The 26,429-nt window shown below is 32.5% G+C and overlaps 2 protein-coding genes across 3 annotated transcripts in view; one reads left to right on the top strand and one right to left on the bottom strand.

Moving 5' to 3' along the window:
- Positions 1 to 8,861, top strand: part of Cap-g (Chromosome associated protein G) — a 14,089-nt gene extending 5,228 nt beyond the window's left edge. Inside the window, exons 14-28 of the mRNA XM_064218246.1 lie at positions 170 to 344; positions 1,279 to 1,361; positions 1,741 to 1,858; positions 2,179 to 2,264; positions 2,417 to 2,536; positions 3,076 to 3,243; positions 3,437 to 3,530; positions 3,696 to 3,764; positions 4,010 to 4,117; positions 5,340 to 5,474; positions 5,958 to 6,116; positions 6,340 to 6,516; positions 7,288 to 7,397; positions 7,917 to 8,014; positions 8,751 to 8,861. Of these exons, the coding sequence (XP_064074316.1) occupies positions 170 to 344; positions 1,279 to 1,361; positions 1,741 to 1,858; positions 2,179 to 2,264; positions 2,417 to 2,536; positions 3,076 to 3,243; positions 3,437 to 3,530; positions 3,696 to 3,764; positions 4,010 to 4,117; positions 5,340 to 5,474; positions 5,958 to 6,116; positions 6,340 to 6,516; positions 7,288 to 7,397; positions 7,917 to 8,014; positions 8,751 to 8,811 (1,761 nt within the window). The 3' untranslated portion in view covers positions 8,812 to 8,861. The remainder of the gene's footprint in view (positions 1 to 169; positions 345 to 1,278; positions 1,362 to 1,740; positions 1,859 to 2,178; positions 2,265 to 2,416; positions 2,537 to 3,075; positions 3,244 to 3,436; positions 3,531 to 3,695; positions 3,765 to 4,009; positions 4,118 to 5,339; positions 5,475 to 5,957; positions 6,117 to 6,339; positions 6,517 to 7,287; positions 7,398 to 7,916; positions 8,015 to 8,750) is intronic.
- LOC113404610 (glucose dehydrogenase [FAD, quinone]-like) lies at positions 8,804 to 26,429 on the bottom strand. Of its 2 annotated transcripts, none has more exons than XM_064218247.1 (13): positions 26,277 to 26,429; positions 24,960 to 24,993; positions 18,527 to 18,766; positions 15,128 to 15,299; positions 14,101 to 14,300; positions 13,022 to 13,146; positions 12,487 to 12,667; positions 11,938 to 12,198; positions 11,585 to 11,736; positions 10,965 to 11,130; positions 10,263 to 10,473; positions 9,579 to 9,768; positions 8,804 to 9,184 (listed from the first exon to the last, which is right to left on the bottom strand). In XM_064218247.1, exons 1-13 carry the CDS (start codon positions 26,279 to 26,281, stop codon positions 9,019 to 9,021), a joined length of 2,103 nt encoding a protein of 700 aa, XP_064074317.1. In that variant the 5' UTR covers positions 26,282 to 26,429; the 3' UTR covers positions 8,804 to 9,018. The 2 variants fall into 2 exon arrangements, with proteins under 2 accessions (XP_064074317.1, XP_026501327.2); XM_026645542.2 differs by having other exon boundaries at positions 26,284 to 26,411.

The following is a 26,429-nucleotide window of genomic DNA, read 5'->3' as shown; positions in this document are numbered from 1 at the left end:
CATCAAAATCGAACGTATTGGCTTGTAAACAAACGGGAAAACATGACGAGCGATTTCGTTTTATACTATTTAATGTTTATAATTTATGTCACTGTAATAATTTCGAACGTCTTGTTATCCTTACGAAAATAGATATTAGTGAACAAAAACCTAAATGTAATGTTTTCAGCTAATAGACACAACAAACGAGCCAACTGTAACGACAGTATTGAAGTGCATAGTGGACCTGCTGTGCGTGCACGGAGCGCGCGTGTTCGAGGACGACGTCACCCAAGACGAGGCGAAGGCGGACGTACCGAAAAAACGGAACACGCGATACTCCTTGGACGCTGACGACGAAGATGGTAAATTATGCCCTTCATGCTAAACTTTAATTATATATTTTTTTGTTAATAATGTACTTGCTATAAAAAAAACGAACGTATCTTAGAACTTTGTCAAAGTGGTAAGAACTACAAGCAAAACGGCTTTATTTATCGCTGTCATAATAATTACAATGAGAAATTTTATAATGCAGATATTTCAACTTGTTCGCTATAGAACTTTAAGGTATTATTATTTGAGATTCTTATTACCCTTAGTTTTATTTTCTATTTGTTTTAATATATAATTAATACGATTTTTTTTCTGTCTATGTAATATTTTTCTGTGGAAATTATTCGTTTGTGTTATTTTTATGTGATGTAATTATTTAGGAATTGTGCAATTGTTTGTTTTACATTAACAAATAATTTCTGAAAAATAATTATAACTCTGGAAAAGCCAAGAGGGTAATAAGATTTTAACAGAGTATGTATAGGTAAATATTTATCTATATGTTTTGTGTTCAACTGCTAGATTTATTTCTCCTGATTGTCTTTCCAGAATCTCTCATCTCTTTCTTTATACTTATTATATTAATCCAATAATCATTTTATCACTAAAATACAACCATACATTTCTAAAGTAACCCAGTAGCAGATTACGAACAAAAATCCATACTAACAAACAATTAAAAACGTCTCACGAGTAATCGATGCGAATTTTCCAAAAAGGTCGTAATAGTCTGCGAGATCAATTTTTCGTGTAGTTTTTATATGACGCCGATCCAAAAAGTTTAACTTACAATTACATAATAATTATATATTATTTTTTCATAGAATAGAAGAAAGGATATGTACATTATTTACATTATTTTAAATTAATAAATAATTCTGCAAATGTTCAATCTAGTGAGTGAGTTTAGCGATCAAAACTATCGTGATATTTATCATTTATATGTAAGGATTTTTATTGCAGGTACATTGTCCGAATCTGCATTATCAATAACACCAACACATAGCACAGTCATTGAACTTCTGTTGAAAATAATGGACAGCGCAGTAAGTAAAATATTATTATAAATTTAAATACAACACAAGTAAAGAACCTATTATTGTAACATGTTACAGACTACTTTATTATTATAAGACGTTATCATTTGATATATATTATCAACTAGCAATCCGCCCCGACTTCGCACATGTGCAATTTATTATTAAAGAAAATTATATGATATGAATATTATCTGTAAACTTAGGAATAATACAGCTTTCTCAGTAATCAGTAAAATCATTTTTAGAATTGGATCATTCGTTCCGGAGATTAACCCCTACACATACAAATAAACACAAAACAAAAAAATCTGAAACGTCTATTTAGGTTATTTTTTATGAAATAAATCCTACAATAACTGATATATGATTACTATTTGTTTTGCAGTGTCCAGCATATAGGCTGATAATAGTGGAAGGTCTGTGTCGTCTCATATACCTCGGTCACCTCGAATCGCCGACTATACTCAGCAGACTAATATTGCTCTGGTTTAACCCCGCTACAGGTAATTTGAAATATATTATTTTATTAAAAGAAAATAATTTATTTCAACTGTTTCATTTTGTTTTATAGCTCGCCAACACATCTTAAAATCCCGGATTCAAATCCACGCACTATATACATAAAAAAATATAGATTTTTTTTGTTAATAAATTTCCAGTAACAGTGTAGTGTATTGCAGTCATTGGTTCTAAACTTGATTTCTTTCCGCGAATGTACGATGATGAAAGAATAGTTAAGTGTAAAGTATCTCTGATCAAAGATTATTATGTAACATTCTATGCTTTAAATATCTTATAAAGTATTTTTTTTTTTTCTATTTAGTCGATGAAGATAATCTACGGCAGACTATAGGAGTATTTTTCCAAACTTTCCCTGTGTGTGTCGATGGATCGCAAGAACAGATTCAAGTAAGTGCACATTCATAACCAAGATCTTTTGTCTTTGCGTAGTTGTATTTACTCTTTTTGTTGCGATATATTTTTTAAATTTATCATTATGTTCTTTGAGAAGATTTATATATATTGGAACTAGAAATTAAAACCGACCTATTTTTTTCTAGAAAGCTACATTGCCAACTCTCCGAGCACTAGCCAATGCACCATCAAGCTCCCCTCTAGCAGAAATAGACCAGGAGGCAGTCGTCAGGTTTATCGTCTCTTTGACCAGAGTTAATCATGAGGTACATATTTTATATAAAACAATGATTATATGTATTTATAATATTAAAATTTTAAAAGTCAAGCATAATTTTTTCATCATAAAATTTCATGTGTTTCATACTTAATTTCGAGCTTAGTGGTGAAGTGAAAAACATAGTGAGAAAACCTACATTTGTAAGCAACAAACATAACATTTGCAACTGATTCGTAAATCACTTGATTTAATAAATATTAAGCATATATTATTCGACGAATTATTCTTATAAAGATAAAATACAAAATTAAAAACTCTAAAGTGGTCAAAATTTGGAAATCTGATAATTTATAAAAGATTCCCTTTTTTTCTATCTACAAAGTTTCTTCATGTTTCGATATTTCCTAAAGCAGCTCATCCGAAACCTCAAGAGTCTCAACTTTAAAAGAGGTCTCTAGCGGACAGTGGAAAATTTATGGCCTGTTACTACTATCATTTTAAATTCCGAACCGGCTATTTATTCACAATGAATTATTCTCTTTAATAAGTATTACTCTAATGTTGTCAATTGTTCACCCGTCGCAGCTGTGCGACGCGCAGGGCGCGCTGGCGCTGGAGCTGTGCGGGCGGCTGGCGCGGCGGCCGGCGTGCGCGGAGGCGGCGCTGGCGTGCCGCGCGCTGGCGCTGCTGGCGCCGCCCGCCGCGCCCGCCGCGGCCGCCGACCTGGCGCGCGCGCTGCCGCCGCTCATCGCGGTGCGTGACAGCACTTCTAGAGACATGCGATTGCCACTTGTCGATCATGAGTTCTTGTTCGGAAAATTACTTGAAAATTATACAATAAATACAATTCCGAACAACTTCTTGGCAACTAATTATTTATTGCCAAAAAATAAAATTCTGCTTTATTTGTTTAAATCTGAAAGTGGCCAAATTCATCTCATTTCAGAAATTACCAGATAAGCAGTCGTGTCGGAACCTGACTCGCTATCTCGGCTCCTTGGAGGCCCTGGAGCGAGCTAGTTTCACTAAAATGTCTACCGGTACAATATCATTGTTCGAATCCTTTAACCATTAAATTTTACTGTTGATTGACCAATCATTTATTAAATTTTCAACTTATTCTTTAAAAAAAAATTAATGATTAATTCATGAAATATATATAGCAATGATATGAAATTAATATTAATTAATTTGCTTCATTATAGGTACCGAAGGAATTATACAACCAGATGATACGACCATGAATACCTTTGGAAGAATAACCACTTCTTTGCGTATGTATATTTTAATGTGCTTTAAGTATTTATTTATTTTTAACATTATTAATAATTGTAAGTTTATAAAATTTTGCGTTAGTGCCATTTCGCGAGTTTTATTTTCTTTTGATTACTAACGGAGCAACCGTCAGTTGCGTGTTAAAGAGTTCAAAATATTATTACTACTTTTTTTTTGTTTATCTTCAAGAAATGACTTCAAATTACAATGAGATATATGATAACGGTAATGTTTCATGTTGTAGCGCAACCATTAGCAAGAAGTACTCACGTGGTAGTCAATGAAACTGTGGAAGAAGAGGTAGAGATTGACGAGACCTCGCCCACTGAAGTCGTGTCGAGGATATCAGAAGGTACGTCCATTACACATTTACTAATGACAATATCAATATGAAATTTGGTTATACGATAAGGTCACGTGGTGTCTAGTAGTATAAAATAGAGCCGTCAAAACCGTTTGTTAGAACGGAGTAAGAGCATACTTGAATTAAGTGTAGTCTCTTGTATGGAGCTTGTATCTCTCAGTACTTACTGTCTGGACAACCCATATAGTGACGGGAATGCACCCATCAAATCGTGTCGAAATAAAGTGTTAAAGTGGCGAGCAAATGATAAAGATCATTGATTTATACGATAAAATAACAATAAAATCAACGCAGTCGCGCGCAGAGGCGCACACACAAATATGACACAAAGATATATAAATATCAGGTCTAATTATAATAATTATATAAAAAGGTTATTTCAGGTACGTCATAGTTAGACTTTCCTATGACATACATACTTCATTATTATCTGTAAGCTAGGGGTAAACTATAAGCTTGGCCCTCCCGATGGTCTGCGCTGCGCGGGGCAGGAGCGCGCGTAACCAAAGCGCTTAGCTAGTCTGCGCATGACATTTTCTAGCGACTGCTGCGCACGGTATCATTAATATTGCGGTAGAGATAACTTGCCAACTCTTAATTCAAAAATATTAATGTTTTAAGTTTTTTTATGTATTTGATTCTCTACAACTTTAGTCCTTCAATTTTAATCGTATTTAAATTTTAAATCGATATTTTCGAAATTTACAATTTTTAATATTAAATTTTCGCATTTATTATTATTATATACAAAGTTGTATAGCTTTATATTTCCTACTGTTCTGATCTTTCCGACTTGTCTCCGTCAATTCTTGAAGAACTAGAGAAAAAGATCGAAGGAGACTTTACTAAACTAAATTTGAAATTAATTAACTTGTTTTTTTCAAATGATACCAGACTCTTTTTTTTAATGTAATGAATACCACATTTTAATAAATACTTATTACACGGTTAATAGATATTTATTTCTAATACATGAGTAAACACAATGAAAACACTACAAGTGATAACTTAAAAAAAAGTACCCGAAATACGGCTAGCGCTGGGTTAGAGTGAGAGAGGAGGCGCCTGCCGCGCCTTCGACTGCCCGCGCTTCGACTGCCCGCGCCCCGCCGTCGGGCAGAAGGGCCAAACTTACGGCGACTTACCCTACAATAAATTAATGAAGCATTTTTTTATTATCGTATTATAAAGTAAATAATAATAATTTTAGAAAGTCAAGCACCGGACGAAAAGAAGCCTCTTTCAAAAAATGATCCAAAAACTATAGCGAATGTCGAGGCGTCGGATACGGCTTCAGAGGAAAGTAGCGGCGTTTCACCCGTCAAAAAAGTTAAGGTTACTAAAAGTAAGTAATTCATAATGCACACATATATATATATATATATATATATATATATATATATATAGTTATAACTTTGTGTATAAATTTATTTTCGAATACATAAATTATCTCTATATATATTTTTTTATTATTATTAAATTTTTATTTCAAACGATAAACTTAGTAACATAGTGTAAAGAGTTTTCTATATATATTATACAACTGGTTTGGCCTGAAGGTAGGTGGTCATCACTCATTGCTCATAGCTCATTTATACAATGGCGCTATAATACTAAAAAATATTAACCATTCCTAACAATACCAATGCGCCCTCAGCTTTGGGCATTTTGGACGTTATGTATCTCGTACCTATAATTACACCGGCTCAATCAACCTCAAGTCAAAATCTTTTTTCAATATCTTGTATATTACATTTTCTTTTGATTCATCAATCAAAAAATCAATATTAACTATACCAATGGAGAGTAAGTGTTATTTTTTTAATAGGCAAGAAAAAGAAAATGTCCTTAACAAGATCGAGTTCTGAGTCTACAGATAGCAAAGATCGTAATAAAAAAGGTCCCAAACAAATCAAAGAAAAGGAACAAAATGAAAAGGGAGTGAAGCGGAGCCGATCACAGCGGTCTCTTGTGGATGTAGACAGAGGTTAGTTTAACCAATAAATATTAAAATATTTATTACATATTATTAAGGCCCCATAGAAAAATACTTTTGAAAAAAAAAGGCTAGTAGGATCATTGTAAAAATTCCAGTTCGTTTAGGACAATTTAAAAATGATTATATTCTAATTCTTTCATTTAATAACATCGATAAATATATATATAAAATTTACAATGGGTGATAATGGATTAAAGTTTATATTTTTCAGCTAAAAAAAATCTTAAATCCAAGAAAGAAACAGCCGTACAACAGTCACCGCCATCAGATGACCTCGACGTATCCAACATTACCGTTCGCAGATCCACTCGGAGCATGCAGTCCTGTTCCAGTTCGGACTCCACCGGGTCGGGTAAAAAGAAGAATGGCAAAAAACCTCAGAAAATAGGTAATAGCAATTTTAATAAACTTAAGTTATACATTTTGTTTAAAAATAAAACTTCATTGATTTATTTTCATTCTCATCGGTGCCTATTCAACATTTTATGTTATCATAGTGCTCAAATGTCTGTGCAAACTCGGGTGCACTCCCGATACTCCTCTAGCTTTAACCTAGGAGCTCTTACCCTTACAAGGGCGTAGATAACTACAGCCTTATAAGACGTATTATTGTTATTTTCATAGACAAAATGTTTATAGACAGAGGTCCAGATCCAAATTTATGACAGAAGTCAAAAATTTGGATTTGGTAACCTGGAGAGATTAAAAATCAAAAATCTTTATTCAATTTAGAAGTTTTACACTTACTTATTGATTGTCAAGAAAGAAGTATAAAGCCGATTTGGAAAGAAACAACTCAGATCTCAGAAGAACTGGCGAAAGATTAAAAGAAGAAGAAAAGTCAGCGGGATTTTATTTTATTTATATATATTTTTTATACAATTATTTTTACAATATAATTTTTCATATTTCTGTTTGAAAAGGCTCGGAGGCATTTGTTTTATTCCCGAGGTGTGTTATGATATATAAAGTCATTTGTTTTATAATATCCTTTAAAAGACATATTTTAACGATTTTTTAAAATTTTGATTTGAATAATTTTGAACGTTTTAACTAGCGTATGCTAGATTGATCGAACAACAACCACCAAGACCTTAAATATAAGTCTATTTTGTGTCTAGTAACAAAACTAAATTGATAATGATATTGTTTCTTATAGCGGAGGAATCCCGCCGAGTGACGCGCTCGTCGGACCGCTGCAGTGTGAGCTTCACTAACAACTCTGCAGACGACACTGAACTCCATACCATCGTCTACGATAACGATACTGTACGTATACGAATAAATAACTAGTTTTGTTCCGAGGTTTTACTCGTATTTAATTGTTATTACACGTAACGGTTTAATACACGCAATTGTGTTATACACATTCATCTTGTTTCACAATCCCTTATTATACACATTACATTATAACTCAATAGCGAATAGTTGCGACCTAAATATTTTTAAAATCAGTCCATTCCACTCCATTCGCCGGTCTAGTCATCGCCTTTCTTAGGTAGCGTCTGTCGCGCCTTTGGTCAAGAATCGATATAAATACAACTCTGAAATTATGTAAAAAAAAATAAAAAATAAACAGAGTTAAAATATTACCTACCTAATATGACCTACTGCGCTCATGTGATTTGTGTCAATAGTGGTTCTCGCTTATAGGTTTCCACTTTAATTACTCCACTACAATTAGAGATTATTATGTGCATAAAAAGACTTAGTAAATATTTTTGAATTAATCTTTATATCAAAATATTGTTTATATTTATAACATAAATAAATCAATACGTATTACAGGAACAAGAACTCCTAGACGATTCTAGCGAACTGATGAACAGCCGGCAATCATCAAAAGCTAACATCACCATTCCCGAAACTCCAGACGTTAGCGAGGAGTAAGTATTATTATCTACTAATTGTCGCACGCTTTCGCTCGGGTTCAAACTTGCTTCATACTAAATTACATGAAATTCGGCCCTGTGTGGTTTGGTCGTGAAAGACTATAAGTATATTCTACCAAAGTAACTGTGGTGATAACTATTTTGGGGTATATATATTACGATTGATTAATATTGATGTATCATATTCATAACCTGGCAATAATTATAGTTTATAATAGCTACTTGACAATTATTTTTTTTTGCTGCGATACAAACAGTAATTGACTTTGTTTTATAGAATAATATATTATGATGATTTCTGGTAGAACTACTTATATTTCGTTGGTAAAAACAAGGATATCCAGTGTGTAGTTAATTGGTGCTACCTTTGGAGTAGTTTCAGTAGATGGTTTTACCATGAATCAGGAAAGAAACACATACATGATACTTACATCTGTGTAATAATGGTTTGACTGAAATATATGCAAGTTAGATGGGGTGGTACCACCCAATCATCTGATATTCTATCGCCAAACAGTATTTAGTATTGTTTTGTTCCGGCTTAAAGGATGAGTGAGTCAGTGTAACTACAGGCACAATGGACATAACATTTAGCTCTCAAGGTTGGTGGTGCATTGACATGTAAGGAATGCTTAATATTTCTTACAGCGCCACTAGGTTCGTAAATTGAACCACGAACTTGATGACAATTAAAGTATATATAATTAAATTGCTAAAATTATTGTTTCAGATCCGAGCCTGAACCAGAACCTCCAACGAAAGGAAAAGGAAAACGCAAAGGAAAAAAGTAAAAACTATATATTAATTACCTTATAAATATAATATTTTTTAAATAATAAAATATTTTTTTCTTAATCCTATTGTCTTAAAAATAGTTCATATATAAGAATCTATACTGCATTCAATTATTAAATAATTTAAGTGTCGAATGTAGTAAAGATTCGTTATCATTTCTTAAGAGATCCAGTTCGCTTCTACCAATGGGACTTGGATGGATACTATCGAACGTACTGGTGGTCAGTTTTGTCTTTATTCTTAGTCTGCCAGTCGACATCGTGGTAGTTGTTCGGCTGCTGCTCCCACTGTGAGTGGTGCCAGTTCTTGTCCCACGGCTTCCAGCGCTCGTCCCATTTATGTTCATTATCGGAGTCATTATCAGTCCACCTTGAATATTTTATTCATAATAATTTAGGTGACAGTTGTTAACATTTTTATACAAATATTTATCAAATCTTGGGGAATAGTTACTACGTATACAAAATTTTATATATAAAGTTTTTTTATTTAAGTATAATCATGTATAGTAATAGTAGTTGATAGGTGTTAAATTGCCTAATCGACTTGCTAAATGTATACGCAAAATTTTGATCTGATAACTTTCTGTTACTGAGAATTTCTTAATGCAAAAATCCAATCACTATGTACTTATTATTAATTCTCAACTCGGGTTTAAACCAAGATGCTAAGCTAGTACATGACTATAAAAATAAATTCACTAACTTTACTGAGCAAATTAAAAGGAGCGACGAATTTATTCAATGCTTTTCTTAGTACCTACCGGTTCATATCGCTGTCAGCGTTTGTTGCATGATTTCCACCATCAGGAACATTTTGTCCAAAGCGATTCTTAAAGAGTTGGTGTCTGGTTAAAATGAATTCGGCGCCTCGTTCTGCCACCATGATGACAGGCGCGGCGGTGTTGCCCGACGGCACGGTTGGCATGATCGAAGCGTCCACTACTCGGAGTCCTGGAAAAGCCAAATAGTTAGATTCTTCAACCTGCCAAAATTAATCAAAATATTTCAATTAAATTTAAAAATTTGTGATGAGAGATGTTAAGTGCTTTACGCAGTCATGCCTGATTATGATTACATTTAAATTATAATATCTATGTTACCATCAGTTTGAGTTTATGCTTACAAAAAATCAAAGTTGTTTATAATTACTTATAATATATTACTTTGTACACTTGAACTTGACAGAATAACTGACGTTCGAAATTTAAAATTTCAATTAGTTGTTCTTTTATCAATTTACAATGTACTACCCTACAGTTACGATTGCAATTTAAATGTGATCTTGGAATTTAAAATACTTATAAATATAAACTAAAAAATCATTAAATTAAAAATCTAAATTGACTTAAAAACCTCATAATACATTTTACAGAAACATTTGGTTAATAATTTTACAGTTATAAGCGAGTCTCTTTTCGTATATTCGCATAAACTTTTTGACTCACCTTCTATTCCGTAGACTTTTAACTGTGGGTCGACCACCGCCATCGGATCATCTTTGGCTCCCATCTTACAAGTACCGACTTGGTGATTTTCCGGTGCCGTGTGTAACTGCGCTAAGCACTTGAAGAAATCATCCGTTGGGTTGTTTTCGCCTCCAGGACATTCGGCGCCGTAACCTTCCGTTGGCTGCATACCGTATTTCTCTCGTAGAATCTAAAAATGCATGATATATTAAGTTTTATAATGTACACGGGTTTCGCTATCTGAACTTGTACTATACGATCGAAAAAATGTTTTCGCCTCGCAACTATTTTTAATTTAATACTCTTGTTAATTCATATAAGCAAGATAGTTTGCATACAAAAAATATGATTTTATGGAGAATAATCTATATAATCTGTATAAACGTAAAAAAATATCAAAACAGATGTGAAAATTTAAAACGTTTAAACTTGCAAAAAAGAAATCACTAGTTCATTCATTTCTATTAACAAAGGGCTATCTTACTCAGTGTCATTTAACTATAATTAATAAAAATCCAAAATACTTGTATAGTACATATATGTATATATCGACATTAAAATTAATTCGTTTAACTTTGAGATTTGCCAATAAGTAGAATTGTTTTTTTCCGATTCAATGCGGATTTATATTTATGCACTTTTGGAGTAACCATTTTTTTTTAAATATGGTTGCATGTTTACCGTAGTATTAGCAAGACGATACGCTATCCTTGCTGCATCTGCTGCAACATTCAACTCGTGTTCATTCAGGAAATAATTCGGTTGCATCAACGGTGGCTGTGTGGGGTCTATGGACTTCAGTGTAAGGTAACCTCTGCTACGGGGCTGTAGAGCTATGGCCGATATTCTGTTGATTGTATAAAATATATTAGAAGCTAAAATTTAAATATTGTTTAAGAGGGCGAAGCTTTGAAAAGCAGCTACTTTTATAATAAATGCACTGCCTCTTATGGAATAAGTTTCATTGATGTATATTTTACTAGTTTTCTTGGTGGTAAGGCTTTGTGCAAATCCGTCTGGGTAGGTACCACCCATTCGTATAGATATTCTACCGCCAAACAAGAGTACTGAGTATTGTCGAGTTCCGGTTTGAAGGATGAGTGAGCCAGTGTAACTACAGGCTCAATGCACATCATCTTAGTTTCCAAGGTTGGTGGCGCATTCGCGATGTAAGGACTCGCAGCAATAAAATCGATAATAATACCATTTTTTTTAATACACTTACACCTATACAATACACAAGTGGATGATAATATTATGAAGGAATGAGTTATGAAGTTTATGGCATCAGGAATACTTACGTAACACTTCTCCTATTTTTTTCATCTTCTATCTTATCAGCATCTCCGACTGAACCGTCGCTGCACGACGCGTAATAACCGCCAAAGAAGAACTGCACGTCAGGGTGACGTCCTCCGGCAGATGCGAATCGGGAATTTACTTTGCCTGTTAACTATTGTAGAAAGTTCATTATTTTTTGTTAATTTAATTTAACTCAATTTCATAGAAAATTTTATTAAATCATTTACATAGTCCATTGATTGATGTACTAATTAAAAATCCCTTAACCAGATCTGCCGATTCTTATGTTTGTGATAAATATATACATAGAAAATATATGCTAATTTTAGTTGATTGTTCGTGATTGTAATACCTGTGACATTCCAGTAGCAGATAAAGGTCCTTCTCTCTTTAACATGTACTCCATTGCACTCTGCCATGACAACTCAGGTACATCAGGTTCCTTGGTGAGTGTAAACTCAAGAGTCACTCCTACGTGATTGTGGAGATTCTGTCCAACTCCAGGCAACTCTTTGATTACTGGTATATTAAATTTGTCTAAGGTTTCTTTAGGTCCGACGCCAGACAGAAGTAGTATTTGGGGAGAATTTATGGTGCCTCCAGATAGAACTGCCTAAAACAAAAACACAAATAAAAACTGCCTAAATTTCATACACCTACGTTACTCAAGGATTTTATATGGCAACATCATCTGACTATAAATATCTTTTTAAGGTTTTAATTGTAACAAAAATATTTAACTATTATTGGTATGTTGTGAGTCACGTTATATGTGCCTGAAATGTATAGTAAAAGTCAAAATAGTCAGTATAACAATAAGGGTAAATGCATCGATGATCTCTTTGATAAAACAGTATTCGGTTACTTTACAAACTAAAAAATATAGTAGAACAAGAAGCACCTCCTTTGTAACGCCAACGGTCTTCTTCTGGCCATCCTTAATGTACTCCACGCCGGTGACTTTCTTAGTAGTAGGATCTATGATCACGCGAGAACCCAGCGCATTGAGTATTATGTGTAAATTTTCTCTTTTTGATGCTGGCCGAAGATATGCACGTGCTGTAGTGTATCTTGAACCGTTACTAAAATAAAAAAATAAATGACAAACGAAACTATGTAAAACCTTATCTTGTTTCTTTAGATATAATAATATAACACGGTGAACACAACCCACTGAACATTACTATTCTATAACTAGGCAATTAGACATTGCATTGCGATGTCGTAGTTTTAAGTATAAATGAGGCAGTTTAATTGTAGGCACAAACAACCATTGGAACTATCTAATGGTTGGTGGCGAATGCAAGAGATTATTAATATTTCTTACAGATTCGGTGTCTATGAGCGATTGTATCACCAGGAATTTGCTCATCGCCTTCATTTTAATTAAATTATAATAAAAACAAATGCAGAAAAATAAATTAGACGAAACTTACTCATTAAATGTTTGTGTGATAGTAAAACCAGTAGAGGTCTCTCCATTAAGGTCGCTTGTTGGTGGATAGCCCATCTCTATACCAGCGGATACGACATCGTGTGCAAACCGAGGAGCGTAGCGGAACTATAATAAAACCCAAATTATAATAAGGACATAAAATGTATACAACATTATATACATATTTATTGGTCGGCATATTTTTTGACGACAACTTCAACTATTATCATCATATTTCAACCAATTAACGCAAATGAATCACTCGCTCCATTAGTGAAAATCGTATAAAAATCCTTTTGGTAGATTTTGAGTTTTTCACATAGCCTCGGCGGGATGGCTTTATTTTATAATTATGTAGTGATGTACGAGTGATATGGTACGATTTCAACAAATCTCTCATAAATACGCGTCGGCTGAATGGCGAAGACGTGAAAGGCTACCAAGCAAACAAATCACAACCCACTTTCGCATTTATAATTATTATAAATGCGAAATTAGATAATATTATTTGGAAAATATTCGTCAGTTTTTTATTTAAAAAAAACACAATCTCTAGTTATTTAAAAATCATGTCGATTTCATATGACTATAATTGAAGTAATCAAGGCTTACTAATAAAATACCATCTCGCTGGATATCACGACCTAATAAAGATGATATACCATGTGTGTATTATTATTAGATATCTTAAGTATTATATTTATATACAATATTATATACAATATTTATATACAATATTTCGTGCGCGGTGATGAAGGAAAACATCGCAAAGTAAAGTAGTAAGATTTCTGCGGTGAAATACTATTTATCAGTGAGACATGTGCATTGTACAGGCTATTGGTGTTAGTTATAATCGTTATTTCGTATAATTTGTTCTCCAGTAAACCAGTTTTAACTGGTTTAACGGGCTACAAATTATACAGCTATGACTCTTGTATTTTCTCTTTTCTATTAATATGTATAGTTTAAATAACAAATAATTGAATTTTAGAGATAAGCTCTGGTGATTGTTTTTTACCGTATATCGTTAGTACTAATTTGCAATAGTATGTGTCGAAGATTTACTAAATAATATCTTACTTTCTGTACTGGTAAAGGACCTCCAACATTGTGATACTGTCCCGACACTCCCTTGTCAATTTCTCTATTGTCTTCACTCTTGAGGAAGTAGGGGAGCACTTCGAACCATGACCAACCAGTCGCTCCGTTAACCGCCCATCCATCATAGTCAGCAGCATTTCCGCGCATGTACATCATACCATTTATTGTCGAACAGCCTCCTGTATAACAATAGACATATTGATTCAAGAAAAATTATATTCAAAATTAAAAAATATATTTTTTAAATATGAACATTGATCTAAAGTACAACAAGGTCGCATTTTCTTTTAATTTAAGACCTTGATCTGAAGATAATGTGATAAATATCAAAATCAGAGGTTAAAACGCAATTTTCAGAAACAATGTAATATTATGTGTTGTGTTGGCACATGCTCAACAGCAACTTTTTTGGTAGGGCTTTGTGCAAGCCCGTCTGTCAATATTCTACTGCCAAACAACAGTACTCAGTATTATTGTGTTCCAGCTTGGAGGGTGACTATCATGGGCGGTGGCGACCACTTACCAACAGGTGGCGCATTTGCCGGTCCGTCTATCTACATCATAAAAAACCGCAATTTTTTTATTGACAAGAGTGTTATGCAGAGGCATAGTTATAGCTTACGTTTTAGCTCTAACTGTTCTGAACCCACTCCCTTAACCAAAAACTCTGACGACGCAAAATACAAAAAAAACCCATTATAATATTAACCATATGCTTATGCAAATTTTGTCAGCGCTCACTTATAATTTGTTATATAAATATATAATGCAGTTTAATAAATTAGTCATTATAATAAACTGCGCATTTTGAGTCCAAATTGTTGATTACGTCTGCCTTTGAGGATGTAAATTGACCTTGCACTGTGCTCAAGCGTTTTTAACATGGTACTGCATAACAGCCCGCTGACGAGGTCAGCGATTCGTTCCTAACTAAATTAATTACATGGTTTCACAATATAACACCAAATTGAAAAATATCCTTAATGTTACCATAAAATATACTCACCGAGCATTTTCCCCCTCGGCCAAGAACAAACATTATCACTATCCTTACAGGCTTTTTCCTGGGGCTCCGTATTGTAAGACCAGTCTGTTTCTTTTCGGCCCCAATACGCTGTAACCCACGCTGGTACTGCTGATGGGGTAGGTTCGTCTCCTCCAGCTTCTAATAAAAGTACCTAAAACATATCTGTTAATTAGATCCGAAAATTATTGCTAACAAAATCATTTCAGCATCATCTCCGTCTGGTGAGGAAGCTTCGAGATTGCTTACGCATGTAATCGAAACCCATGATCTCTAATTGAAACAACACTTTGTTGAACGATGTTACTTTGAAGTTTGAAGTGTAAACAAGTAGTTGTTTTTTTTGCGAGTGTACAATTATTATACGCCAAAAAATACAATTATTGAATGTACGACTCGTATGTGTACAATCGTTTCATGTGACCATTACCAATGAAAATATTGAAATACATTGATCTATAGTCTTGTAACAAGGCCTTATGACAATTACCACAGTAACCTTATAAAAAAAAATAAAAATACTAATTTGCATACGATGTTGAATAAAGTTTTAAATATTATACATGCATTTATTAAAGAACGGCATCCTGTTGCTGCAGTTTGTTTAATATATATATATATATGAAATCATCTTAAGATCATTGATTAAATTATCTAATTATAATACTCCATATGGCCTTTACAATAATAAGATGTACATAATACGTATACATAGTGTGATAATTATACAGCAGACAGCCGAGCAAATAAGACACCTGATGGTCACCTTCGCTTACAAAAATAGGCACTGATGAAATATAAGTTTTTTACATCGACCAAGTTTAAGATGGTGTTTCTATGCCTGTGTACTTCTAGATTTTTCACCACTTTAATCGGAACACAGGTGTGATGATAGAGTGATTGATGACAAGGCAGCGCTTATCTAGACAGGCTGGAAAACGCTACCACCGGTAAAACTTACGTTAACAAATCGATTTGTATAAATTTCATATACATCGCCGTCACCAACATCATTCTATATAATTTATCTACACGGTACGATCTAAGATCGATTTTGACGACCTCCGTGGTCGAGTAGTGTGCACACCGGTTTTCATGGGTACGCCACTCTGAGGTCCCGGGTCGATGTAGAAAAAGTTCAGTAGTTTTCTATGTTGTCTCGGGTCTGGGTGTTTGTGGTACCGTCGTTACTTCTGATTTTCCATAACACAAGTGCTTTACGTTACTTACATTGGGATCAGAGTAATGTATGTGATGTTGTCCAATATATATATATACTTATAAGATATCTTTGTATTTAAACAAAAAAGCTATTCTGCAAAAGCAAACTCTGATTTTATCACATTCAACATCGTTAAAGTTATATGCGACATTGACCATTATAATAATCTTTCCGAGTGTGATACGAAATCATTTCGTACAAAATAGTACCGCAGTTCTAGAACGTCGTATCTGTTACCGTGAAATATAAATATTTATATAACTGTAATTACTGTAGAATGTATGTATATGTTATGTAAAAATATTGTTTATACCTATGTCTAGAAAAAAATACTCATAACGATCCTTATGTAAAAATATCATATAAATATAATGAGTAGTCTTCGCGTCATTTTTGCGTCTCAAAACGGGTAAAGTAATAGAAGATACTTTATTTTTGCTTAAATATTATAAACAAAACTTTGTAAAATTACAGAATACATTTGTAAGTTTAAATAATTTTGATGATTTTTTGTGTCTGGAAACACATAAAATAATTTTTCGTTTTGACGTTAATATACACAATCTACGTAAGTATATTACAAAAACTGTGTATTATAATTGATATAAGTAATACTAATAATGATTTTCAACAGTGAACTTAAATTATATTAAAAATATGTATTAAAATAAAAATATATCTTTCGACTTCAAATAATTATATTAATAACTGTATTATTATCACTTGAAAAGTGATATTAGTCTTATTTAACTACTCACGTAATAATATATAACGTTGTAACCATGTTTACTATATGGAAACCCGTGTTCGCTCGGATGGAATAAATAAAACTAAACAATTATAAATAATTACACATCCCAAGTAACGTACTCCGACACGAAAATATTATTTGGAACAGTTTTTCTAAACGTCAAACATGGACCGTTCAACTGTAATTTCAAAGATTTCTGATAGATGTTCAATATAATAGATTTAATCGTAATATCTCAATTATACGAATTTTGCAGATATATGACTTGAAAATCATAATTTTTTAACGATCTAAAACTGTGTATTGATTTCGATTGGGTCTATCGTAGACCTACGAAATTATTTGTATGGGAATTCTCCGGCATAAATTCTACTCATACATACATAGCATCCTGGTGTAATATCAAATAAATTAGATAACGAGATCTAGAAACTAATTAAAGACAATAAGATGTCGATACATATAATTTAACTCAATTTTAATGATTTGATATATTCCTAACAATAATAACAATAGCAGTCAACAAATATTCCTCGCAATCGCACAATAATAAGAAATCTGTCCCCACAGTATCTTGCCTAATTACTCCAAGGAACTATAAACTGCTTTTGGATTACTATTGTCATTAACGCTGACAACGTGAGGAAATACGCATTTAGCCGACATGCTTAATTACGTGAATGATATAAGAGTGGAGGAATTTTTTGCTCCTAAAATATATGATTTTAAGTTCGATACCGATCGTATAAGCCGAGATGGCCCAGTGGTTAGAACACGTGCATCTTAACCGATGATAACGGGTTCAAACCCAGGCAAGCACCATTGAATTTTCATGTGCTTTATTTGTATTGATAATAATTTATCTCGTGCTCGTCGATGAAGGAAACATCGTAAGGAAATCTGCATGTGTCTAATTTCAACGAAATTCTGCCACATGTGTATTCCATCAACCCACATTGGAGCAGCGTGGTGGAATATGCTCCAAACCTTCTCCTCAAAAGGGAGAGGAGGGCTTAGCCCAGCAGTGGGAAATTTACAGACTGTTAATGTAATGGAAAACGGATCGTGTTGTGGTGTGCTATAAGGTTTTTACGTCTTCTTCATCGGTTGTGGCGACAATTATTCTCAAAGGAGAAGACAATTGTGCAGAAGATATCATAGTATACAAGTACATCCGTAATCATGTCTATTACCTCACTGGATTATGAGAATCCAACGGAACGACAATCCGACGAGCAAAAGGCGGAAATCTGAGGATGACATCATTATAATAAAAGTGTACTACTCCATTTTTGTATAATCGTCTTGCTTGCAGTTTAAAACTATTTTAAAAAAGTACATACAAAATCTTAAAAATATATATTAATATTCTTAATGTTATATAATATTTAATTACCAAAATACATACTTTCCATTGAGGATTTTCTGACAATCTTGCGGCGACAACTGATCCAGCGGTTCCACCGCCAACGACAACGAAATCGTAACTGTCATCTGGTTCATCCCTACTGGCTATCCGGTTGCATGGATCCGCGAGGTCACATCTCCCGTTAATGAACGACTCCAAAATGCTCATGAATAGCAGGAATTGACTGGAACAACCAAGGGCCATGGTTGGACCCACTTCGCGAATCGGGCACGGACATGACTGTAAAATATTTTTTTATTTAGTTTAGTAGATATGACACTTTTTTACACAACGTTAAACAATTAAAAATATTTTATTTTTTTTTAATAATATCGAAAAAGATATGAAATGTGGTTCAACTAAAAAATGTAGGAAAGTCAAATTTTTAAATCGTTTAGCAATTTCAAAATGTTCGCCTTAGAACAGTTTATTCTTTCACGCATTCTTACAGCAGAATTGTAACAGTAATATTTATCATCATTAATATCAATAAACGAATTCTGATTTAGGACGTTGACTTTAGATGAAATAGAAAAAATGTGACTTCATCAAATAAAAATATCAAAAAAATTACGCATTCGCTTATACATATGGTATAGCTTATAAATACGTATATAAGCTTTACCAATCATAGGTAACTGAAAAAACTTCTAATAATATCCACTACAATTTTACTTTCAAAGTTCCGATAACAGTTCCGTCGATGTTCAAAACGCCATCTTTTCGCTAATTCATAATGAATATCATAGAATCATTCAAGCTCTCGACCGCGCGTATCTATCAATTCGATGTCAAATATTGTTTATTTGGCTTTTATCCTCCTGTGATGGGAATAGTACTACGCAGAAGATATCAGTTACAAATGTGTTCAATATGTACGAGTATATCTATTCCCTCACTCTTATGATAGAAAGCAAACATTAAAGAGAGATCTGACGGGGGTTTTACGTGCTTTCTAAGACACAGAAACATAACACATACAGCTTCTTACCATCGGGCTGCGGCTGAGATTCTTCTAAAGAGATAAAACCAGCTATTTGAACTCTCTTTAGACTTATAAGATATTCAGAAGAAAGTAAACTTATAAATGAGGACACGTTTTTGGTTTTGTAAAACCTATTTCAAAAAAAAAGCTCCAATATACTTACACCAAGAGACTATAAGAGAAGCGTGTTTCGGAAAAGGTTTAAGCGATATTTATAATTAATTATAAATAATTACCTTATGGTAATTGGTTAACATCGCCCATATACATCGGCGCTGTAAGAAATATTAATCATTCCATACATCGACAATGCGCCACCAACTTTGGGATCCAAGATGTTATATCCCTTATGCCTGTAGTTACACTGGCTCATTCACCCTTCAAACCGGAACACCTCAATATAAATTAATCCCCATGTAATATAAGTAGCTGATCTTCGTAGTTTCACTCGCTTTGAAATACTTTTTACGTGACGGTACCTATTATCGACAGCGAATATCGCTAATTATAATAATTACCCGTAGACAAAACAATAATACGGTCTATGTAGTGACACTACGAGATGTCGACACTCTTGATTGCGACACATTGTAAAATAATAATAATCTTCAGTGTCTATACTCAATTGCGAACAATGTAAAGAATATAAAAGGAATGCCAGTTAATATCGCGGAAAGAAATATTTTTCTATTGTTACAAATAATTGTAAATTATAAATATTAATGCGTAATACTTTTATAACTAATCTAACTTAGACTAAGAAACGACACCCGTGTCTGTTATTTGTGTTTGTACATGTATATTTGAATAATCACGAATTAAATTACGAAACAGCCACATATCTAATAAAAACTCGGATTTTCCGCGTCATAAAAACCGTTATTAGTGTACGTTGATAGATATCTTTAGGTTAAGATGTATATTTTATGTTCTATTAATGAAATGTATCTTAGAGCGTTGTAAATCAAAACACGTTTTATTATAAAATATAAAAACCCCACACAGTGCGCACTGTATGTTTCGCTCCAATAGGATTAATATCCTGTTTATCTGTTCGTCAGTTTTTCTAATTATACGTGCCGAAACAGTCCAAAATATCTCCAAGAAAGTGTGATTCGCACTTAACCGGTTCTTTTTAACGGCAGCCCGTCTTTTGTCATTTTATCGCGAATTCACTAATCGCTTTAATATTATATCCCTGTTTTATAATATAAGTAGACGGTCGAGAAGATGGGCTACCTGATGGTAAGTGGGCACCACCGCCCATAGACATTGGCGCTGTAAGAAATATTAACCATTCCTTACATCGTCAACACACTACCGACCTTCAAGACAGATATCAATGTTAAGTAAGAAAGATCTCAATACGATATTAACGTCCGTTTATACTGTGTCAGGAATCTAATAATAGTATTTATTTATATTATAGGAAATAGTTAATTTATGATATACAATATAATAAAAACGGTTATTTGTCAACATTAAAACAACACCTAATGATTGCTGTAAGTTTTAATATTCATTTTGAAATCCATAATGACTTATTTGTACAAGAATCATTTGTTCAAAGTAACAAAGAATATCATATTAAAAAATATCACTAATGACTTACATAAAAACTGTTATCTAATTCATTTTTTATCCATTATTATAATCTTTCAAGGTTTTAAAATCGTTTAGTACAATTTTTAAATATAAAAGATACGCTAATATATTCATTGTTTCTTTGTATGTTTTTTTTTATTTTATAGTAAATGCTCCGTGCATGTGTCGCGTCGAGTGCATTCAGTTTAGTTTTTATTGGAATATAAAGTTTTGTTTAACTTCTACAATAGCCATAAAAAATAAATACCAATGGGCTTTAAAACTGTCATAATTATAAAGTCCAGTCAAAACGAGATTTAACCTCGGAATGAAAGGATAGCTACAAATTTGTATAAATCTTTGTTTTGATATTTCAAATGTTATTTCAAGTCACATACAATCTCGTCCACATCGATCAAATTATTAATTATTTAAGAGGACAGTCCTTGCGGAACGCCTAAATAGCGCTTACTGTTTTCGAAATATCTTAAAACTGGAGCATTGATTATGGATGAAAAAAAACATTCAGTATCTTAATAGATATATCTCAAGTTTCACCGCGTGATATTTATAAAATTTGTATTAATAACTCAGTAAATTCATCGTCAACATCACTCCAAACACTGAAATCGACCTTTTCTATTAACGTTTTTTAAGCTATTTAGCTGCTAGTTTATACATGTATTTTTGGTTAAATGGGGACACAAAAGTGTAAATAATAAGTTCACCGTGTTAAATTTCTATTATATCACATAATATTATAGTAATTTTTATTTAAATATTGCTTACTTTTTGGCATTCGTCGTCCATACTTTTTAGTATGGAGAAAATCATTTGACGGTTTTGACTTATTATTCGACATCGCTGTCAATAAATTTTCAGTCCCTCCCCAGATCTCAAGGTGGGAGCACGTCAGTTTTTATTTCGAGCCGAGTCTTATAATTTCGCGAATCGTCTACGCACACATAGACAAGTTAGCATAAGGGTGGGGCGCGAGTGTCGTGGGATGCAATTGTTAATTTTTACTTTTCAAGATTTATCGACTATTAGTCAAGTCACATATTATTAAGTTAGTTCTTTGATAAATAAATATTTTTGTAATAATTAATAAAAATTGAACGATTTTAATTGGCTTTTTAATTACCCTGTATGAATCTACCCCATGGCGTACGAATTTACCGCATTTACTGTACGAACGTACCCCTACCATACCAATACGTGGGGTACATTCGTACAATTATTTTCTGTAGAAAAAAGCCTATAACCCTTTAACCTTTTGTCATAAGAATTTTGGACTTTTTTGTAACAAACTATAATATATTTGTTACACTTAAGCACATAAACTAGGTAAATACGACAATTAATCACATCTTAAAAAAATAAAATCTGAAAAGTGTACGAAGGGTAACTATTTTCCCCTAATGTCGAATTAAAAGTACAAAATTATAAGGATGAACATAGTGAATACCCGAATGAACCTGAATGTAATGTAATTTTTGCACTATCCTGCTTATTTTTTTCTCTTAATACGAAATTTAAAACAAACGCCAACTCATACCCAAACTCATGTCGTTTAGTTCGTCTGCTTAATTCCTAATTATTTAAATGCTTAATTAGAATAGTGCATAGTGCTAAGCAAAAACGGTTGATATACATTCCATTTTGTACTGATGCTATACTTAGTTAGTACCTTTCATGACCAGATACCGTCAGCGGGCCGCCCCCCTGATTTTTGTGTAATATAAAATAATTTTAATTGACTTGTTTAACCAAGAAGATTTATGTCTTTAGTTAATTAAAAAAAACTGATTAATATTTACCTCCATTATTTTTATTTATAAAATTTAAGTAAGTGATTATTTAATGTGTCTTAACGCCCTAATTCGTTATACCTACCAACCTTAAAATATCCAGAAAATAATTATTTAGTTAGAGGAGAGCAGTAGAATCAATAAAAATCATAATGTATATGAGGCATCTTAATGCACTCTGACCGCACCCTATGCTAACAAATAATTTATAATTGTGTTTGCGAGTGACATCCTTATAGCTAATACATTACTCATAAATAAATGTATTTTTATAAATCCTACGTTATGAACGCGCAATGAAAATTTAATTTATTCGTTGCAACGAAAACAAGCAACTAATTGTCTAGGGGGTGCGTACGATACACTGCACAATGCAAGTGTATTATTGGAAAGTACCTATGTGTGTGTTCTAAAATAAATTCCCACGCTGACAAACTATGCTCTTAAGTCAAAGTGCTATTGACATTTGATCAGTCCAACATGCGTAAGATTTAATCTAGAGACTAGACTAGGTCGTCAACAACTGCAACGCAATACTAACTTATTATAAGTTGATTCGTATTCATAACCCACTAAAATAAATAATGTATTAAATACAGGTAAGCGGTCGCGAATCTTCGCGGTCTATCTCACGAACGTTTGAATTTGTCGATAATGTTGTACTTTATGTCTTTTGCAATAACTTCAAATGACTTAAACATAGAAAACAGGATATTTATAAAAATAACCCGTTTTTGTGAATTTGACCTTGAATATCTTAACTCGCTAACACGAGTCTTTTGGGAAAAATATAATATGTATACATACATCGATTTGTCGCTTACTTACGTCTGTTATTCCTGCGTCATGTAACGTATTAATAATTAGAAATCAGTATAAGAATCTTTCTTACAGCAAATATAGTATAGTATAAAAGGTATTTAGTATATCCATTATAAAATTTTCTAGAATGAGAGCTGATGCATAAAGAAAGCACAATATATGGATAATCTTTTGCAAGTAACAAAATAGTCTCAAAAGTGTTTTGCTGGGAGACCATTTGACCATCAATTACATACGTACTAGTACCGCGTGTTATCAAAATTCACCCCCTTTCTTTGGATGGCATGTATTATTGATAAATTTTATGGATTCAAATGATATAACTTTCATGACGATTTTTTATAAGTAATAGCAAAAAACTGCGCTATTATTTTTTAAATCACACTACGCAGGAATAGACATAGGAAGCAAATAGAGCGCTATGGTAACATTGGTTCTATAATTAACCTTTCAAAAGCCGACACTTTGCTAATAATGGGTTTTACTGGGGATTTCCTAACCAAGAATTCAATTATTCAAATGTGTTCGCGTAAATTAAAATCCGCGGCAATCAGCTTCACAGAGTTCTTACGACTTAATTGACGAAAAAGTTAATGTGGCTCTCTTATATATATAAATAGGAGTTTGGTACATTTGTTTGAGTTGGCGTACCAGTATATATGGAATTTTCATATAGCAGGTTTTTATTTTATATATGTATTTTGTTATCGCCTATAATATGTAGGTACTATTTCGATTCCGTTCATCGATCAACATAAAAAATCGTACCCAAACAGGACATCGTCTGCAGGGTTTCGCTAAATTAATCTATTAATAATAATTATCTACATTCCTCCATCAGAATTCATTTAAAAAAATAAATAAATCGAATTATTATTATAATGACTAAATACCAAATAAGCGTGATTTATATTTATTTGAAAAAATATCATATTGTGATGATTATACCGATTTCAGTCATGGCTTTTTTCCCTGACTGGAAAGAATTCAAGCGTAAGCGTAACCAACACCTTATACTTTCCGAGGCACAAAAGTACACATACTTTCAACTCACAAACTCTAGACTGTTATTGAGATTTTTCGATATAAAAATCCCAATAACTTTCAATTGTCTCGACCTGTAGTTTGAACTTATTACCTCAGCAGTTTTGTAAAAAGCTACCAGACCAACGAAGCGGTTGAAATGTTATTTATAATCGTTATTATATTTTTATAAAATAATTGTTCTTACCTCCGCTGCTCTTATCATCTTTACACTTTGCGTCCTAAAACAATATTGAATAAATATTATTTAACAACATATATACATATAAACAGGACAACTAAACATTTTAAAGTTTTAAAATTGTTGGAAGCTACTATATTCGTAATGATAAAAAGCTTAGTACAAGAAATTGGTACTGGTATAATTAAATATGATTTCAAATGGCAAAATATTAAAAATTAAATGTAATCGCGACATAGTCTCATTGGTTAGTGTTGTGGTTAGAAAATAAAAATACCCAAATACTATTTTGCTTTGACAATATTAAATACGAGTATATTTAGAAATATGATTCATAGTGTGTTATGCCTGATATTCTAGAAAATTGGCACTAATGTATATAAATACTACTAAAACATTCGATACATTAATATATCCGCCATACTAAGAATATTTTGACTTAAGTGTTGTATAATAAGTTTAGTATTACGAACTATTTTTAGTATAAGTATTGATTTTATTATGACATAAGTGAGGATAAATACTTCAGATTTTTTTGTCATCTGTACATTCTATCGTTGTCAGTAATATGAATAAAAAAAAATTAATACCTATAGTTACTTAAACATCCAATATGTTTATCCTAAGTAATAATACAAATTTCTATACTTGTTTAAGACAGTTAACATTGGGGACAGCAAGAAACTGTGCATTGAATATAAAATACAGTTTCTAGTGAGAAAGCGTTATTTACTTTTCTTGTACAGAATTTAAAATTATAGTAATTTATATGAGTTCTCATAACACCTCTCTAACATCATATTGTAATGGATATATCTCATAATTATTGATTATCTGTTAATTACTTGTTCATATTAGGTGGATTCCATGTTTTCATATAACAGTGGAAACTTTGTTGGCTTATGTGAAACTTATTTTGGTATCAAATGTTTGTGTATTATTATAAATTAGTGTGCTGTATGTTTCCCGAAAATAAATAAATATAAGTTTATTAAACAATAATAATATGTGCAACCTATATTCGAAATTTAAAGGTTAAACATAATATATTATTCAAAATTATAAGATATAAATTTATATATGTAGAATATGATTTAAAAACATCTCATCAAAACTAAGACAAAAAAGGGTCATTAATATAATTCTTAAACAGGTATGTTTAACAATAATAATGTACGAAGTACGTAAAGTATATAAAAGTCTGTTTTTAAACTAAATTGATTTTAATTTAATTAATATATTTTTTTGAATATTTTATTTAATGTACTTAAAATAAAATTAAATGGCTTATTATATAAATATATATTTGTCAGAATAAAAAACCACATACCTAAAGTGATATTAAATATATTTTTCCAAACACTAAAATATGTAATTTACACTTGCGCGCACGAGTGCGCGGTTCGGATGCGCGTGAGTTGCGAGACGCGTCGTCGACGACACCGGCCTGCGCGCGTCTGGCTTTTGTTTATATTG

Source organism: Vanessa tameamea, chromosome 21 (genome assembly GCF_037043105.1).
Source record: "Vanessa tameamea isolate UH-Manoa-2023 chromosome 21, ilVanTame1 primary haplotype, whole genome shotgun sequence".
NCBI lineage: Eukaryota > Metazoa > Arthropoda > Insecta > Lepidoptera > Nymphalidae > Vanessa > Vanessa tameamea.
This window is presented reverse-complemented; position numbering and strand designations above follow the sequence as displayed.

Coding starts and splice junctions, on each gene's coding strand:
- LOC113404610 (XM_064218247.1), bottom strand. Junction 14,301..15,127: donor GCCGAGGGGGAAAATGCTCG/GTGAGTATATTT, acceptor ATTGTTATACAG/GAGGCTGTTCGACAATAAAT. Junction 9,185..9,578: donor GCTGACAGCGATATGAACCG/GTAGGTACTAAG, acceptor AAAATATTCAAG/GTGGACTGATAATGACTCCG.